This window comes from Phyllostomus discolor, chromosome 2, assembly GCF_004126475.2.
Source record: "Phyllostomus discolor isolate MPI-MPIP mPhyDis1 chromosome 2, mPhyDis1.pri.v3, whole genome shotgun sequence".
In the NCBI taxonomy this organism is placed as follows: domain Eukaryota; kingdom Metazoa; phylum Chordata; class Mammalia; order Chiroptera; family Phyllostomidae; genus Phyllostomus; species Phyllostomus discolor.
This window is the reverse complement of record NC_040904.2, coordinates 99,373,729-99,391,200: the sequence shown is the minus strand read 5'-3', so window position 1 is coordinate 99,391,200 and position 17,472 is coordinate 99,373,729. Positions and strand designations below refer to the sequence as shown.

The 17,472-nt window shown below is 34.0% G+C and overlaps 1 protein-coding gene across 3 annotated transcripts in view; it reads left to right on the top strand.

The window, feature by feature from the left end:
* GSK3B (glycogen synthase kinase 3 beta) overlaps nt 1–17,472 on the top strand; it is a 225,783-nt gene that overhangs the window by 135,117 nt on the left and 73,194 nt on the right. For all 3 annotated transcript variants that reach the window (XM_028504613.2, XM_028504612.2, XM_036018141.1), the window contains 3 exons: nt 3,324–3,434; nt 9,449–9,579; nt 13,230–13,336. In XM_028504613.2, the coding sequence (XP_028360414.1) occupies nt 3,324–3,434; nt 9,449–9,579; nt 13,230–13,336 (349 nt within the window). The remainder of the gene's footprint in view (nt 1–3,323; nt 3,435–9,448; nt 9,580–13,229; nt 13,337–17,472) is intronic.

Genomic DNA, 17,472 nt, shown 5'->3' with positions numbered 1-17,472 from the left:
AAATATTTATTGATTCTCTATTCTATGCTAGGCATTATTCTGGGTGAAGATAGAGCAGTGAACAAACAGACAAAAATCTTTTCCCTCATGGAGCTTAGTTTAGTGAGGGGAATCAAACAATAAAAAGTAAACTGTGTGCTTAGAAAGTGATAAGTATCATGGGAAGAAAATAAGTGGAAAAGGCAGATGGAAGTGTAGGGTGGAGGAATGGGTTGAAATTTTAAATGGTGTGGTTAGGGAAAATAACACGGGAGCAGAGATTTGAAGTTGAGGCAAGTGAGCTGTGTGTGTATCTGGGGGTAGAACATTCTAGGCTGAAGGACTAAGCATAATCAGTACAGGGGCTCTGAAAGCCTCCCAGATGTGTTCAAAAACAGCAGGAAGCTATTTTTGCTAGAGATGAATAAGCAGTAGGGAGAGCAGTGGAGTAAAGAAGTAGACAGGGAAGTAAGGAAGTGCATATGTAGGACCTTGTAGACCGCTTGTAAGAATAAATCTTAATGAGGTGGGGTGGAAGAGATACAATATAACTTACAGTTTATTCATATTAGACTGTAAAGGGATAAAGGTGGAAGTAGGAAAATGAGGAGTATATTATAATAATTTAGGTGACAGTAACCAAGACAGGGTTGAACATTGAAGATGGTAAGAAGTGGTTACATCCTGAATAAATTTTAAAGGTGGAACCATTAGTATATAGACATATATGTGGACATGGGGAATGTATATATGTATGTGAAAGATAGAGGGGAGTGGGGAATTAATGATGATTCTAGGATTCTTAGCCTGGGCAGTATCAAGTAGACAATTGGATATACTAGTTTGGAGCTAAAGGCAGAGATCCAGGATATATATGAATTTTGGAGTCATCAGTGTATTGTAGTGTTGAGCCATTAGATTGGATGAGATCTTCAACAGAGTGTGCTTACCTAAAAAAAAAACACCAAACAAGACATCTGATGACTGAGTGCTGGGATCCTCCTCTCCTTAAGAAATAAAAGAGAACAGAAGGAACCAGACAGAAATGGAGAACAAGAAGAGTTGTCTTTAAGGTGGGAAGAAAACCAGAAAAATAGAGTGTTCTAGAACCTAAGTGAAGCAGGTGTTTCAAAGAAAAGAACATGATGAACTATGTCAAACAGTAGTGCTAAACCAAGCAGAAAGGGGAGGGGTTAGATGATGACTAAAAATTGACATGGGATTTGTCAACAAAATTATTGATATTGATGAACAATTATGGTGGAATAGTGGTGGTGAAATTCAGTGGAGTAAGTTTTAGAGAGAATGAGATAAAACAGGTGTTAAAGAAAGTGTAGACACCTATTTTGAAGTGTTTTGCTCTTAAAGGGGACCTGACAATATGGTGGTAATTAGTGCAGAGTTGTTGTTTTTTTAACAACAGGAGGAATAACTGATTTTGTGTACTTATTATAATGCTGTCACAAAGAGTACAATGATGGAGAAAGACAGGAAAATTACTGAAGCAGTGAATGAATAGGAAAAATAGGAAAGTATCTTTTTTATTTTTATAAGTTGTAGGGTTTGCATTAGAAAGGGGCTTGGTCAGCTTGTCTCCAGAGACAGGAAGGAAGAGTAGTACATGGGGATAGACGGTGGTAGGTGGGCATATGCAGTGGTACAGGCAGGGTCATCAGGTGAAGGTGAGAATGGGAAGAATGGTGTTGGAGATTGAAGAGAAGATATCAAGTAGTTTGAAAAAGTGAATAGACTAGGAAAATGTAGTATTACTACTGGGCTGATTGAATTCCATGAAGATGAATTTAATGTGCGATCAGTCAGCATAGTTCTAGGTTTTCAGCCATGTTCATCTGTCGAGTACAGGTAGGGAATATGTGGAAAGCTTGACTTAACCAGGGTTGTGGTTTATCAAACAAGTAGGGTGTAAGAGGGGGGTATGAGAGCCAACTGGGCAAGCTTTTTCATAAAGAGCCATGTAGTAAATATTTTTGGTATTGCAGGCTATATGGTCTCTGTCACAACTACTCAAGTCTGCCATTGTAGCTCAAAACTAGCCATAGATAATACTTAAGTGAATGAGCATCACTGTATTCCCATAAGACCTTACAAAACCAGGTAGCATGACTTTGCTTTGTTTACAGATCCCTATGTTAGAGAATGAGGGTAATGACAGACCATGAAATTTAAGCTGGATGTGAAAGGGAAGGGAGGAGAACATGAGAGAGTGAAGGATAGTGAAAAGGTGGTAAGGTCAATGGTATGTGGTCTCACTAAAATGTTTTCTGAGCTCTGTTGTGCTCTTTGACCCCACATGGTTTTCTTTCTGCCTGAAATGCTCCTTTCGTACTCAGTTTAAATGTGTCATCTTTTTTTTTTACCTGTACCCTTACTTCCTTTGCAGTGGTTACTGACATATAGTGAATACTCAATAAACACTGAAAATTGAAATCTTCACTTCATTGTGGTAGATAAAATGGTTTTGAATTGGGAAGATTGTGAAAGTTTGTTTAACTGCAGATTTTCCCACTCAGTAGCCAATTCCAGATTTGAGTACAGTGATTCTCAACTTTGTTTTCTGCTTTAGTTTACTTCTCTGATATTGTTCACATGTTCAGGGTAAGGGTAGCGCTCTGTTCCTCTTTCCTGATTGGTACTTAGTTGAAATTCCCTTCTTTCTCTCCAATGATCTTGGATTGGTGTCTTTATGCTGCTGAGAATGGATATTTAAACATGTGACCTGCAATAATACCTGTGAGTATGGTAACTTGCTGCCCTATAAGTTATTCTTTTTCTTTTAGTTAATTGCAGAAGACAGTTGGTGGTTCTACTAAGTATAGACTATCAGGTCACCATAGAATCTTTTTGTAGAGGTTAGAGAAATTTTGAAGACCATCTAGTTCAACTTTTCATATTGTAGTTGAAGAAACTGAAGCCTAGAGAGATTTAAGTGACTTGCACACATCAGTTAGTAGCTGAGCTAGGGCTAGTAATGCAACTATTTTAGCTCCCAATTCAATACTCACTTTACTATTATGACACTTTTCCTAGAAAATATGGAATTTTGTGATAGGTGATATCCTTTAAAACCGTATACCCTAAATAATAGTTTAAATATGGTTAGGAATCTTAACAGTGCTGAAAACGTATAGTAGATTGTTTTTATTATTATGGTTGTATTCTGATTTAATTTTGTATAATTAAAATTGAACACAGAAAATGTTAATTCTTTTTAATCTGAATAAGTGAATGTAAAGAGCATTTACTCTAATTTGAATTTAAAGACTACTTTCTAATCGTTATTTTTTTTTGTTTTTTGTTTTTGTTTTTTCAATAAACTTTTTCAGAAAGATGAGGTCTATCTTAATCTGGTGCTGGACTATGTTCCGGAAACAGTATACAGAGTTGCCAGACACTATAGTCGAGCCAAACAGACGCTTCCTGTGATCTATGTCAAGGTATGTAAAACTGGAGCAATATCCCATTTTACCAAGTTAATGATCATGAGCCAGGAAGAGGGCTAGGTGTGTTTTAGCTGTGGTATTGTATCTAATCCTAAGAGGGAAAATCTTCAAAGTAGGCATTGCTAGAACTTCATTAAGTTCTTGTACAGTTTTAAAGTGTGAAATCTTTACCTTTTAAACTTTCATAATTTGGGTATTAAAGATACTTGTGATTTTTCTGACAAGTGAACTTTTTCACAGACAGTTACAGACTTTAATTTTGCTAGGCATAGCACCTTTTTTAAAAAACAATTCTGATGTACTTATTGTGCCACGGACTGAAATTAGAGCAGGCATATCATATGCAGTTATAACATATAGTTATTAGTATGATCGAATTCAGTATTTTATTGCCATTATAGATATATTGTGTCTGTAGCTGAAGTTTAAACTTTTGATAATTATTAATATACATAGACTCTATCTAAGGTGTTATTTAATTTGTGGTACCTAGTACCAATGTCATCTTGTTTATTTGATAGAACTCATGATAGAATGGCTAAGAATTTATCCAGCACAGTTCTGATTAAATATCCAATTGCTATTTATATTTCCAATATGTCATATATATTTTTTAATTCCTTCGTTAGAATTGGGATCCAAGTAAGGTCCATATATTACAGTTGCCAGATATGCTTCTTAATGTTTCTTTTAATCTCTAATTTCTCTCCCCTTTCTCTCCCTCTCCCCCCCCCCTCCGCCCCCGCACTCTGTTATTAAAGAAACTGGGTCATTTGATCTACAGTTTCTTGGTCTGGATTTTACTGCTTTAGATCACTGTGATATAATGTAGTATATTACTCTCCTCTGTATTTCCTATAAATTGGTGATAGGAATCAAGACTATTTCATATATAGTGTTGAGTGCTTTCCTAAGGAAGAACATGTCTTTCTTTTTGTGATGCTCATTGTTTTTAATTGCCTAAACCCATTAATTCATTAACAGTTATAAAATGGTATTTTAATGTTAGTATTCCTTTTTAATTTATAAGCTAGTGTAGTTCCATAAATGGACCCTTCCAGTGTCACCTATTTCATTACCCTAAGGAACAGTTTATATAAGACAGGATATATATTTAATTATTTCCCTTTACTTACCAAAATTTATAATAATTTGTTGGTATCTTCCAAAGGTGGCCAATGAGGCATTTTTTTGTTGTAGAGTTTGTTTTAAAGCTTCTTAGACAAGTCTTACTATCTTTGATAGCTTCCTTTCTAACATGATAGTGCTCCAGTTTCATCCTTTACATTTCTTTCTCAGACTTGGAATAGCCTTTTTTTCAAAGGGAACTTACTCTTTTAGTGTGAAATGGTATTTAGAGGCCACAGTCTGGATTTAGGGGTGCTACTTGCCACAGGATTGCAAGACCTACTGTTTTTAGGTCTTTTTCATAGACAGAGCTAGGAAATATGTGGATAACTTTTTCAGAGATAAAAATGTATCTTTTATTCATCCCAAAGATTAATACACTATGAGCTCATATTGATATTTCTAATTAAATATTGGAAGCTTTAACAATCTTCCATCTGTATTTCTCTTACACTAAAAATTCCATTTTTCAGTGACAGTATAATTACTTACTTGTTCTATACCATACTATATACATACAACAGTCTTAGGATAACAATACCAACACTACCAATGCCAGCTGAAAATAGTTAAGATCTTTTTGCAGCTCTTTGTATTCCCATGACATAGCCTGTTAAAATGAATGGTCACATTTCTCTGCTTTAAAGAAACATTGAATAGTTTCTGTCTTTGGTTGTGCCTTACTAAGCTTTGTTTAATTTTACTTTTATTGTAGATTGTGCTTTAAAAATATTTTAAGTTAATTTTAATTTTACATCAAAATAGAAAATATTTACATAGTTCCAAAAATAGGATCTACAAAACAAGGTATACATAGTTAATGAAGTTTAGCTTTTATCACTGTTTCCATTACTTTCCCCCTCCCCAGAGTTGTGTTTACATTTTAAGTAAGCAAATGTGTATGATTATTTTATTGCCCCATCTCCTTTTTATGTAAATGGTTACAGAATATATACATTTCCTCTACCTTGCTTTTTTTAATTGAAAATATATTCTGGCCCTGACTGGTGTGGCTTCAATGGATTGGCATCATACCACAGAACAAAAGTTCACTGAGTTACAGGTTTGATCCTCTGTTGGGATATGTGTGAGATGCAGCTGATTGATTTTTCTCTCCCAATTGATGTTTCTCTCTTTCTCTTTCTCCTTCCCTTTCCATGTCTCTAAAAAATAAATATATGCATGCATACATACATACATAAAATCTTAAAATATATATATTCTGGAGATCACTCTGTAGGGTAAGTAGCAAGGTAGATAGATACATTACATACAGAGCTGTTTTGTCTTTTTATGGCTGTATATTAGTCTATTGCATGGCTATATCCTAATTTATTCAACTAGTCACCTATTATATAGACATATTCTTTTTCCCTTCAGTTTTTTTTTATTGCTATTCCCAATAATGTAGTGAAGAGCTTTGTGCTCATCTGTTTTTCTGACAGCATGTATTTGGGTGAGATCTTTGGAATCTGTATTTTTAAAAAATAATATTACTATACACATTGAAGCTGGCATACAAAGATCTAACATTCCCTTTCTCCCCTTGTGGAAAAAAGAATTGTTCTTTTATATAACCACAGGCCTTCCAGAGTCAGAGCTATTGGCCCTGGACATTATTCTTTCAGGACACAAACCCATGCTTGTGTTTAAGGATCTGAAAAGATAAAATTTTGTTTGGAATTGATTGGTTGATCTCATTCACTTATTCTATATAGTTTTATTAAAGTATTTTTTTGTGAAAAATCTTAGATTAGGAGATGAAAATAAAATTGATAAGTACATGTAACTTTTGCTTTCATGGACCTCACCATCTAATAAGAACTTATATGACATACATGGTATCAAAATGCAACTGCAGTTTTTTGTGACTCTGACTTCCCTGTTTTCTGGGGAAGTTGTGTATGTTCTCTGAGTTTATTGCTTCAAACTTCTTCACCCCTTTTATAGTACTGGTCACTTTGTAGTTAATGATAGTCATATATAAGTTAAGCTTTTGAGCACCTTTGCTTTTCTGATGAACATCTTTCATAATCAAGTGGGTTTTTAAATACAGTTCTAAAACAGATGCCTGGCAAATCATCGTTGTGATCTTGAATTTTCTTTTTTAATTGAAAAGACATATTTAACAACAGGGTCTATGTACATAACAGGACTGGATGTGTTTTTGTGAATCAGGAACAAAATTCTTAGTCCATTATTTGTTTTAAACAGGTTTAGTAGCATGGGGGGGGGCATTGGACTTGAGTTAGATTTGATAACTCTGTAACTGGGTTTAAATTGTGTTCAAACTGTTAATTGGGCCTCAATTATCTCATAAAAATAGTATAAATGTGGATCTCACAGAGAGACTGCAGTAATTAAACAAAAGTTGAAATACTCAGTGTGACACGTACATGTTAAATAGATCTCAGATTTCAAAATGTGCTAAATATCTGACCTTTAAGACTTTATCGTTCTAGTCTTTTACTTAGTGATCAAGCTATTTAATATTTAATATTTTTGCACCTTTAGTTGATAGAGTAAGAACATGACAAAACAAGGAAATAATAATTAAAAGAGGCATACTTACCCAAACCACCACAATATTGAGTATGTGTTATTGGACAGATGGCATAACCTATGTGCCTCAGTTATTTTATATGTAAAATGGAAATAATAATAGTACCTATTACATAGGATTAAATGAAATAGTACTTGCAAAGCACTTAGAATAGTGCATGTCAAATAATCAGTTGTTTTTTCTTGTTATTGTTATTGCTGTCTTTCTAGTATAGCAAGCCTCTTAAACATTTTTAGCAAAGAAAACATTTTTTTCTAACTGATTCTTGCTGATTTAGACATCAGTGTGTTGATACAGGTTAATAAAGTCTCTCCTTTAGTAAATTAATGTCTATGAATTCAGTTTCTTATGGGGGCTTATTTTCTTAGTGGCAGAGAATTAAACTCTTAGAACTCTGAGAGTAAGCTTTAGGACTTGGAGATCGACTCTGTGAACAATAGTACAATATTAGAATTACGAAGCTTTTAGAAAGTTACATGGATACCTGAATTCCTTAATTCTAACTTCGGTGGCAAAATACTGACCAAATGAAGACTTAATATACATTTTATATCATGCTTCCTTTTAAAGAAGGCTTAAACTGTTTCAGCTTCAGTGCAGTATAATGTTAAGGATGTACTGAAATTCAACTGTCTCTGTTTTTCATCATTCCTGTGTGAAGGAAAGTAGATTTCATGTTAACTTTAACTAAGCCTTAATATTAACCTCTAAATATGATGCCTGATGACAATGCTTTATCTGACCATTAATTGTCTTTTTTGGTTTTGGTTTTGGTTTTTACCAAGCCAGTAGTATCTTTGGTTTGAATTGTTTCAGAAAGTCTTTGCATGGTGTATATAACTTTGGGGTAGAGGTCAGAAGGTGAGTGGTCAGAAAAAATTTAAAGTGAACCAGAACATGGACCCTGGAGTAAACAGAAGATTTAAGATATACAGTTGACCCTTTAATGCGAGGTAAAAGGTGACAGTGACCCCCCCCCCAACCAGAGATAAAAATTTACCTCTAACTTTTGACACACACACACACACACACACACACACACACAGCCCCCCTCCCCCCACCAGAACTTAACTACTAATAGCCTACTGTTGACTGGAAGCCTTACTGATAACATAAATAGTTAATACATATTTTGTATGTTATATGTTTTATATACTGTGTTCTTTCAACAAAGCTAGAGAAAAGAAAATATTAGTAAGAAAAGTATAAGGAAAATAAATTACAGTACTCTACTGTATTTATTGACTGTAAGTTTAAGATTTATCATCTGATAAATCATCTTTCAGTACCTATATCATTATTATCTTGTATGATCCAAAACATTAAGTATTATGTATATTACTAACACTAGACATAAAAATTGAAAATATAATGTGAAAAAGAAATTCAGTGTATTTATAGTTACAACAATTCATGCATTGATAACAAAGATGCAGCTGTGTGATAGCTTTATGGTAGCCTATTGTAATCGATGTGATTGCTTCACAGTAGTAAGGAAATCTCCAAAAGATTGTCCAATATATTGTTGAAGAAATCCACGTATAAGTGGGCCTATGCAGTTCAAACCCATATTGTTCAAGAGTCAACTATACTCACTTTCTTCATAAAAGTCCCTCTTCTCCCCAATCAAGAGTCTCGTTCTTTCTGCCATGCAGAACTTGTTCTTGTTGCTTTTCTCCCAGTACAATTGAAATATTCTTTTAAGTTGATGTCAGTAGTTGCTAGGATCTGTTTTTAAATGGCACTTTAAAGTCTATTTTTGAAGTGTATGAGTGTAATGATTCTATTAACAGGGTTACTGATACCTTGATTGATCATTGATTATAGATTTTCTCAGTTCATGTAGAATTTTTCCATGCCTGTCTCAGTAACCCTTGGGACTAATATCTAAGAAAATTGTTATTCTGAAGATGAAACTGCAAATACTTTTAAAGAATGATAACTTAAACTGAATACTTGTCTTTCAGTGTATACTTTGTTACTTATTAGTCACATGATTTGGAAGACCTCTGGGCTTTTTATCTGGGGAAAAACGTTAGCAGGTTTGTTGTACAGTGTTAGTAAAGTAAAAAATTTCAAGGCACATTACAAAACATCCTTTTTAAGTTATTAAAGGATGGTGTAAATATAATACACAATTGAAACTAATTAGCTAATTAGTATAGAAATGACATAAGACTTAATAAAGGAAGATTGAATGCTGATAATCCCCAGCATTTCACCTATTCTGTTCTGAAAATGTTACTTTATTTCCAGCTTAAGGATTTTGATTTTGGGGGATAGAAAGTATTCAATTAATTTTTACTGTTTATTACAGTTATATATGTATCAGCTGTTTCGAAGTTTAGCCTATATTCATTCCTTTGGAATCTGCCATCGGGATATTAAACCACAGAACCTCTTGTTGGACCCTGATACAGCTGTCTTAAAACTCTGTGACTTTGGAAGGTAAGCTAGCTCTCTCTTTTTCTTCCTTCCCTCCTCTCCTACCTTACCCTTTCACCCATATGCTTTTTTAAAAATATGTTTCTTTTATAATGACAGCCTAAAAATACTGTAGTCATCATTCAGGGAATATAAAATAGTGCAACTTCTTGAGAGGGTAGTTTTGGTAAATTTTGTCAGAATTATAAATATATATAGTCTTTCATCCAGCAACTTAACTCCTGGGAATTATTCCCTTAGAAATACACGTTTATAAAATAGTATATGTAGAATAATTTTTATCATAGCATTGTTTATAAATAAATGTCTGTTAGTAGGAAAATGACCAAATAAATTATGGCATGAGGTATCTCTCTGAATTGAAAAGGAATGATCTAAAATTCTAAATTTAAGAAGCAAAATCAAAAACATATATACATTTCCTTTTGTGTTTTAAAAACATAGAGTGTAGTCATATGTATACAGGTATATACATGGCTTAGTTCTAGAATGATATATAATAATTCCATGACATTGATTGGCCCTGGAAGGGAAACTGGGAGTATAGTCTAGTTAGAAAACTTTTTTACTGCTTGCACTTTTGTATTGTTTGAATTTTTATTATGTGTATATATACTTTTTTCAGTAAGAACTAATTTTTTAAAAATATTAATTATTATACATTACTGTATATCATTTTAAATTCATAGTTAACCTTAGGATAGAGATGAGGTAAAAGGTATAGTAGCTGTATTTTCTTCCTTTTCCTATAATTTAGTCTCTTATTTTCTATTCTTTCCTGCAATTTCAGTGTACTTTCTGTTTTCTTAAACTCATTCCTTGGTGTAATATACTGTATAATAAGACTTCATCCTTTCCAATCTCCATAATGTTCAGCATCCTGTGCCTCTCCAATCTAACCTTTCAATGTGAAGTCAAACCTATATCCCCATGTAATTCAGGCAATTAATTTTCTACCTCCTCTCCGGTGTAATCATCTAGAGTAACCGCATCCCTCTCAGTCCCTAAGACATCTCCACAGAAATCTCTCCAGTTTTTTTCATTGTCACAAATTTTTACTTTTTAACTAAGTTCTTTATAGATAATGACCCACACCTGCTTATGCCTGTCTTCCCACTTCATTGTAGTGTTTTTATATCAACCCTCAGTTTAATACAGGATATATTTTACACAGGCCGTCTTTTCAGAGAGTCTCAGCAAACACATCTGCTCTGCCATGAGTTAATTCTTAGCCTTATAAGAATGTCCTTTTTTAGATCATTCCTTTTTTACAGTTTCCTAATTTCAGATACCTATTATAGGATCCAGTTCATCTTGGAGGCTGTAACTCTATCCTTTCAACTATGAGAAAGGGTGTAGGATATTACATCAAAACTAATTTGATAGTTGAAACAAAGCACTACTATTAATTATCTGTAGGACAAACTGCCCAAATCGTGTTGTATTTTTATGCAGTTTCTTCCCTCCTGAGAGTGACTGATTGGTAGGGACCGTAAACAGACTATGGATCATCAAGTTTAATAGAGGTTATCCTCTCTGTGGTAGTGTCAACACTGTTGCTATCATTCATTACATTGGTATATAGAAGTTACTTTGTTTTAATATATTTAGGATAGGGATTTCACTTGTATGGTAATAACCTCATTTTTAATAGCTGTGATTTAAAGGTTGGCTTTTTGTTTTTAACAGTTGGTTTGGACAAGTAGAGTTTGGGATATCCTTTAGATCCTTAGTGCCAGGTTGATGATGACTTGAACAAAACAGTATGACTCTCTTATTAGTAATTCTTGTTGTTGTTTTTTTATTTTTGTTCAAGTACAGTTGTTTCTATTTCCTCCTCCATTCCCCCCCACCCCAGCCATTCCCACCTCCCACCCTCTATCCTACCCCCCTTTGGTGTTGTCCATATGTCCTTTATAGATGTCCTAAAACCCCCTCCCCCTTTTTCCTCCTTCACCCCCTCCCTCCTCCCTTCTGGTTACTGTCAGTTCTTAATCTCACTGTCTCTGGTTGTATTTTGCTTGCTTGTTTGTTTTGTTGATTAATTCTTTACTAGATAAAATAGGGCCTGGAACTAGGTGAACGGCTAATTGGACTTTCTTAAGACAAAAAGGACTACTACTGTATTAGATGCTCTTACCCTCAAAGGGCAGGAAGTTATAGCCAGCCTTCCTGAAGAGAAGGAAGGTAATTCCACCAAGTAGTGAAGAAATCTACAAGCTACATCATCCTGTAAACCAAAAGGTCACGGGTTTAATCCTGGTTAGTGTATATACCTAGGTTTCGGTTCCATCCCTGGGCAGGGTGCATGCAAGAAGCAACCAATTAGTGTTACTCTCACATTAGTGTTTCTCTTCCCCACTTCCCCCCTCTCTAAAATCAATAAGCATGTCCTCCAATGAGGATTAAAAAAATCTATAGGCTATGGAGTTTCCAGTATTGTCTTCTTTATCTTCTAGTAAATTTCTGACTATATAACTAGAATCTGTCTTGTTAGTTTAAAAAAAGTTCTCCATAAGGTGGAAAGGTCTTAGCAGTTAATGCTGAAAAGTGTTATAATTTTCATGCAGCCTAAAACCAGGTATTATAATATTTATTAATTTATAAAATGGTTGCTATGTGTCAGTACTTGTGGAGAATGTCAAAAAATATACTGCCTTCAACCTCCAAAACGTGTGATGAAGGAAGAATAGGTTAAGGTCAGAGTTATCATTGACCAGAAATAAATGAAGGAAAAAGAAAGCCCAAACTTCGAAACCTTTGTGACCACTTTCATCTATCCCTACTCTGATTTTCCTGTACCTTTGCCTCAAAATTTTCTTACCTTTTCTTGTTGGTCACTTTAATTTTGTTTGTATTCATTTCCTGTATTTGTCTTTGTAATTATTGTATGCTAAAGTAGTTAGCTTCTACAATAGTTTATTTCAGTGTGTCTTTAAGTTATCTTGGGGGATATCTCAAAAGAAACTAAATTTAATGTTTAAAATATTGTACATTGCACAAAGTTTTAGAAGGAAAGTTGGATTAAGAGAGTGTAATTAAACTCAGGACAACAGTTAGAATTTATAAGCTTTGAATAATCTCTGCCCTAAAGGAGTGAGCCTTTCTTTTTTATCGGGTATTAGATATTCAGTTAGTTTGTAAATTGACTAAAATGGTAGAAAAGTAGATTGGGTCTATAACTCTTGGGAATATTTCGAGTCAAAATTCAAATTTTGGAAGAGTGGCCAGTTTCTTACCCTTAAAAAAAATTAGGTAAAAAGTATTAATTTTTACATTATATCCTATTACTGCACTTTTTGGTGAGAACTACCTCTTACTTTTCTGCCCTTTCTTTGTATTTTAGAGGTGGAGTTTAGGGAACAGAGAGGATCAGAAGAAATTCAACATATATCCTTCTATGACTTTTTATCTCTTTTCCTTAGGTAATAGTTGACAGATGAAGTCTTTAAAAATTACTGTTATTTTTAAAATTAATGTCATGCTAAAATTGTTTCTTTTTTCAGAGATAGTTATGATTCATATTTTCTTTTTCATATGTTGCATAAATGGAATTATATGAATCTTAGACAGGCATTTAATTTTGTGAGCAGTTTAGGTTCTTTGAAGGTTTAGATTTAGTTTTAAATTTTTCTGTTCTTTGTTTTTGTTAGTGCAAAGCAGCTGGTCCGAGGAGAACCCAATGTTTCGTATATCTGTTCTCGGTACTATAGGGCACCAGAGTTGATCTTTGGAGCCACTGATTATACCTCTAGTATAGGTGAGTACTGAATCTGAATATAATGACTTGTAACTGTTAATTGAATCTTCTTTTTAGTAGTTTAGTATTACTAATCTGTACTTTCACTTAAATATTATAAAGATGGGTATACCTTAGAATGTTTTTTCTTAGAAATTGATATGCAAAAATGGGTACAGTATTTTAAATTTTACCTTTTAGAATTTAAAATATATTTACTATTCTATTATTAGGTTTCTTGGATTTTTCAAATAAATAATAAATTTATTTCTTTATGACTGCATGATTTCTTTATGATTACGTCTGTTTTTAACTTAAACTTTTAAGTAAATCCTAAATATACCTTCCTTTTCTTTTTTTAAAAATTGCCCTGAAGTACTCACTTCTGAGCTTTATCAACAGTTGTGGGATTTGCATTCATTGAGTTTATGAAGAAGAATACTGGGATGACTATATTGTTGACATTCCTACTATGCTGTCTCAATTAGTTATTTAATTTTAATTCAGATCTTTAAAAATATTCTGACTTTTTAGAAGTCTTTATGAAAGCTCTTTAGTGATGGAAAGGGTTAAATAGAGACACTTTGCTTCAGTAACTGACTTCGTCTTCTACCCCATTTTTGCCTGGTAGTAGGAGTAAACATAGAATATGATAAGCTAGACATGAACAGGAAGTTAAGAAAGGAGGTGCAACTTTAGGCTAGGTGCAGGTGGAAGTCAAAATTACTTTAGTGTTATAAATTGTTTTTGAAGATAATTCCTTAATCCAAAAACAGAAACAAAAGCATGCAATACCAAGCAAACAACAAAAAACCCAAACCTCAGTAACAGAAAACTAAGAAAAACCAGAACTTGGATGATCTTTATCTTTTGATATAAGTAGAAATTCTCTGATATTAACAAAGACCACTAAACAGAAATACACTACCAATTTTATAATGCCAAAGGACAAAATGCCAAGGGGGCAGCAGTTTTACCCACCATTTCTTTTGCACCACCGGTGCAAATGTGAACACAGTGAAAGGCAGGTAACATACTAGTATTCATATGAAAGTAGACTTCGCCCTTCAGGAACTCTAAAAAGGTCCAGAGGGGGTAGGACTCTGTAGACCAAACTTGAGAGCTGTGGCACTGAAGGACAGAGAGTATAATTGTGTTTGTATGGTGTGTGTAGTGCTCAAAGTTTCATCATGGCTGTGTTATATGCCATGTTAAGGGACACATTAGAGATAACAAAAAAGGATATTTGGTTGGAACAAAACTAGATGAATTCCGGGTTTATTGCTACTTAGCTATGCTGTATGTAAAGTGGATATTACTAACAGTTCTGCCTGCGTTTCTGAGTGGCTGTGCAGATTAAATAAAATGTTAGTGAAAGGACTATAGAAATGTAAGTTAGTATGCTCTTTGTGATATTTGTTAACTTGACTCTCCCTAAGAGCAAGTTTCAGCCCTTTCTTTATCTTTGGAGATGTCATTGGATTTTCCAGCTGCTTTATATTCAGATATATGCTACTGATCATCTGCATACAGGATACTGGGATGAGTTGTATCTGAGTAAATGCAATTAGCTTCTTTTTTTTATTTCCAGTTTCATTTATTTTTTTAAATTTGATTATTTACTGTTGTTAAACAGTTGTCTCCATTTTTCCCTCCACCATTCCCCTCCACCCCAGCCATCCCTACCTTCCACCCTTGATCCCACTCCTCTTTGATTTTGTCCATGTGTCCTTCATACATGTTCCTGAAAACCTTTCCCCCTTTTCCACCCATTATTCCCTTCCACCTCCTTTTTGGTTACTGTCAGTTTGTTCTTGATTTCACTGTCTCTGGTGGTTATATTTTGCTTGCTTGTTTGTTTTGTTGCTTAGGTTCCACTTACAGGTGAGAATAGCTTCTTTAAAAAGTTGTGACCACATCATCTGACACATTAAGGCAGGGGTGTCAACTCATTTTCACTGGGGGCCATGTCAGCCTCGCAGTTGCCTTCAGAGGGCCGAATGTAATTTTAGAACTGTATAAATGTAACTACTCCTTAACAGTTAAACGAGAGCTCGGCATTGCCACTGAGTAGAAACAAGGTGCCTAGCCAGATAAAACAAGGTAGGGGGTGGGATTTGGCCCGTGGGCCTTGTGTTTGCCACCTGTGGATTAAGGAATGTTTATATAAACCTTTGAACCTTGGAAGAGTGTATTACTTCTGTACATGTCCATGTGCCTACCAGTTTTTTGGAATCTTCTCACAGAAAAGATAGTATAGCCTGTTCCTTTATTAGAAACCAATTCTCTAGATGTTTTGAGTACCTGTTTTCTAGTGCCCTTCTTGCATGGCTAAAGCCAGATTCTCACTTCTGACTTATTCTCACTTCTCACTTAGGACTCACCATATGCCACTGATTTAATTCTCGGGCCTTTTAAACCCTAACAAGTGTACATTGGGCCTCCCTTTTCATACTTGGGACACTTGCCTCTTAACACTCTGGAATATCCGTAAACAGACAAAAACAAAGGTTTTTAGAAGTGTACTAATACAGTTACATTTTAGAAATATTTTAATGATGTTTGAAGTGAAAGAGTAGCTAGTTAGTTCTGGCTAGATTATTGTCATATTTGGATAAAACCATAGCTCTAAGACTTAGGGCTCTGATCATAGTGTCTTACTAAGAAATGGTGGACTGAGACAAATAACTTGGTTAAGATAAGAAATGGAGCTTACAGACCCTTGAAGAAACAGTTAGTTATTCTATAATGATAGATAGTCAGTCAAGTCAGTTGTATCTTGATTGGGAGTTGAAATTGAGATCCAGGCCTACCTTTACTATTCAGTAGCTATACCTTGGACAAATCACTGAACTTTATTGTGCCTTAATTTCCTTACATGTGAAGTAAGTTTGTTAAACCAGATGGTTTTGAAATGTTGCTTTTACCGTGAATTAAATAAAGTATGAAACAAAATACTATTTTGGCTTAAACTCCAAACAACCAGAAAATTCAGTGTGCTAAAGCACTTATTTTCTTGTGTCTTCTGTTTAGTTCTGTTTCATTCTGTTTGGAGAACATCATTCATTTGTCCTATGAAGTAAGAACAGGAGAGATTTTGGTGTCTGCCAAAAAGTGAATGACAGATTTCTTGGTTTTAATAATTTGCCTGAGTTAAAATGTATTGAAGATCACTAGTATAATTGTCACCTGAATCTTTTGATTTACTCTTCTGTGGCAACCACTAAGCAATAGTACTCTTTGAATCTTACCTAATAAAGTGTTTCCCATAATTACTCATTTTTAAATGAAAGTGTAATTAATTATTACCCTGCAAATTTTTAGCCTTGTTTTCTGAGATGAATTATTCTGTATTATAGGGGAAAGAAGTGAGAGCATATTACCTTTTATCTAATTAAGCTAGGTAAAGGACATTTTTAAACCTAGATCAAAATAAAACATTTATATTAATAAGGAGATACATTTTTCTAATGTTTTTAAGAGTTAGATTACTATAGGTTTTGAGTAAAGTGAAGATTTTGTAGCGGGTTTTCGTATTTGCTGCATTTAACAATTACCTGATATATCAAGGAAGGCTTTTTTGATCTGTTTGCAAAATAAGTGTCTTGGCTGTCATTACTTGGAACTATATAAAATCACCTTTAAGTTCTTAAATGAATTTTGTGTTATTTTTCTTGCTTAGTAAAAAGTAGTCACTGGAGTAGGGATTCCAATTTCTCTTCACAGCCTATCAGACCTCTTAAATTATTTGTTGTCCCCATGCCATTTTATTGTTCTTCTTCCCTACTCTACTGGTAGATGGGAAAGCCCAGCAGTGATTTCTGTTCATCTCTATAAAGCACTTGATTGTCAGTTCATACAAAATCCAGCAATCTCAGACATCCAGAAACTGAAAATTAACTTTTCCTTGCAGGTAGAATTAATGGTGGGCTATAAATACAGTGACCATGTAATTCATCTTCCCATTTCGTAATACTTTTAAAAGAGAAAGTAAATGTTATCAGTAATTATTCCAGGGCAATAGATTTAAACCAGGACTCTTCGGGATAAGCCAGAATCTGTGCTTTAAATTGTTTATTATTTTATTAATTGCAGTTTTAACAGTTGTGAAATGAAGTATAGTCTTCTGTCTTTACATTAAAAATGGTAATATAGTT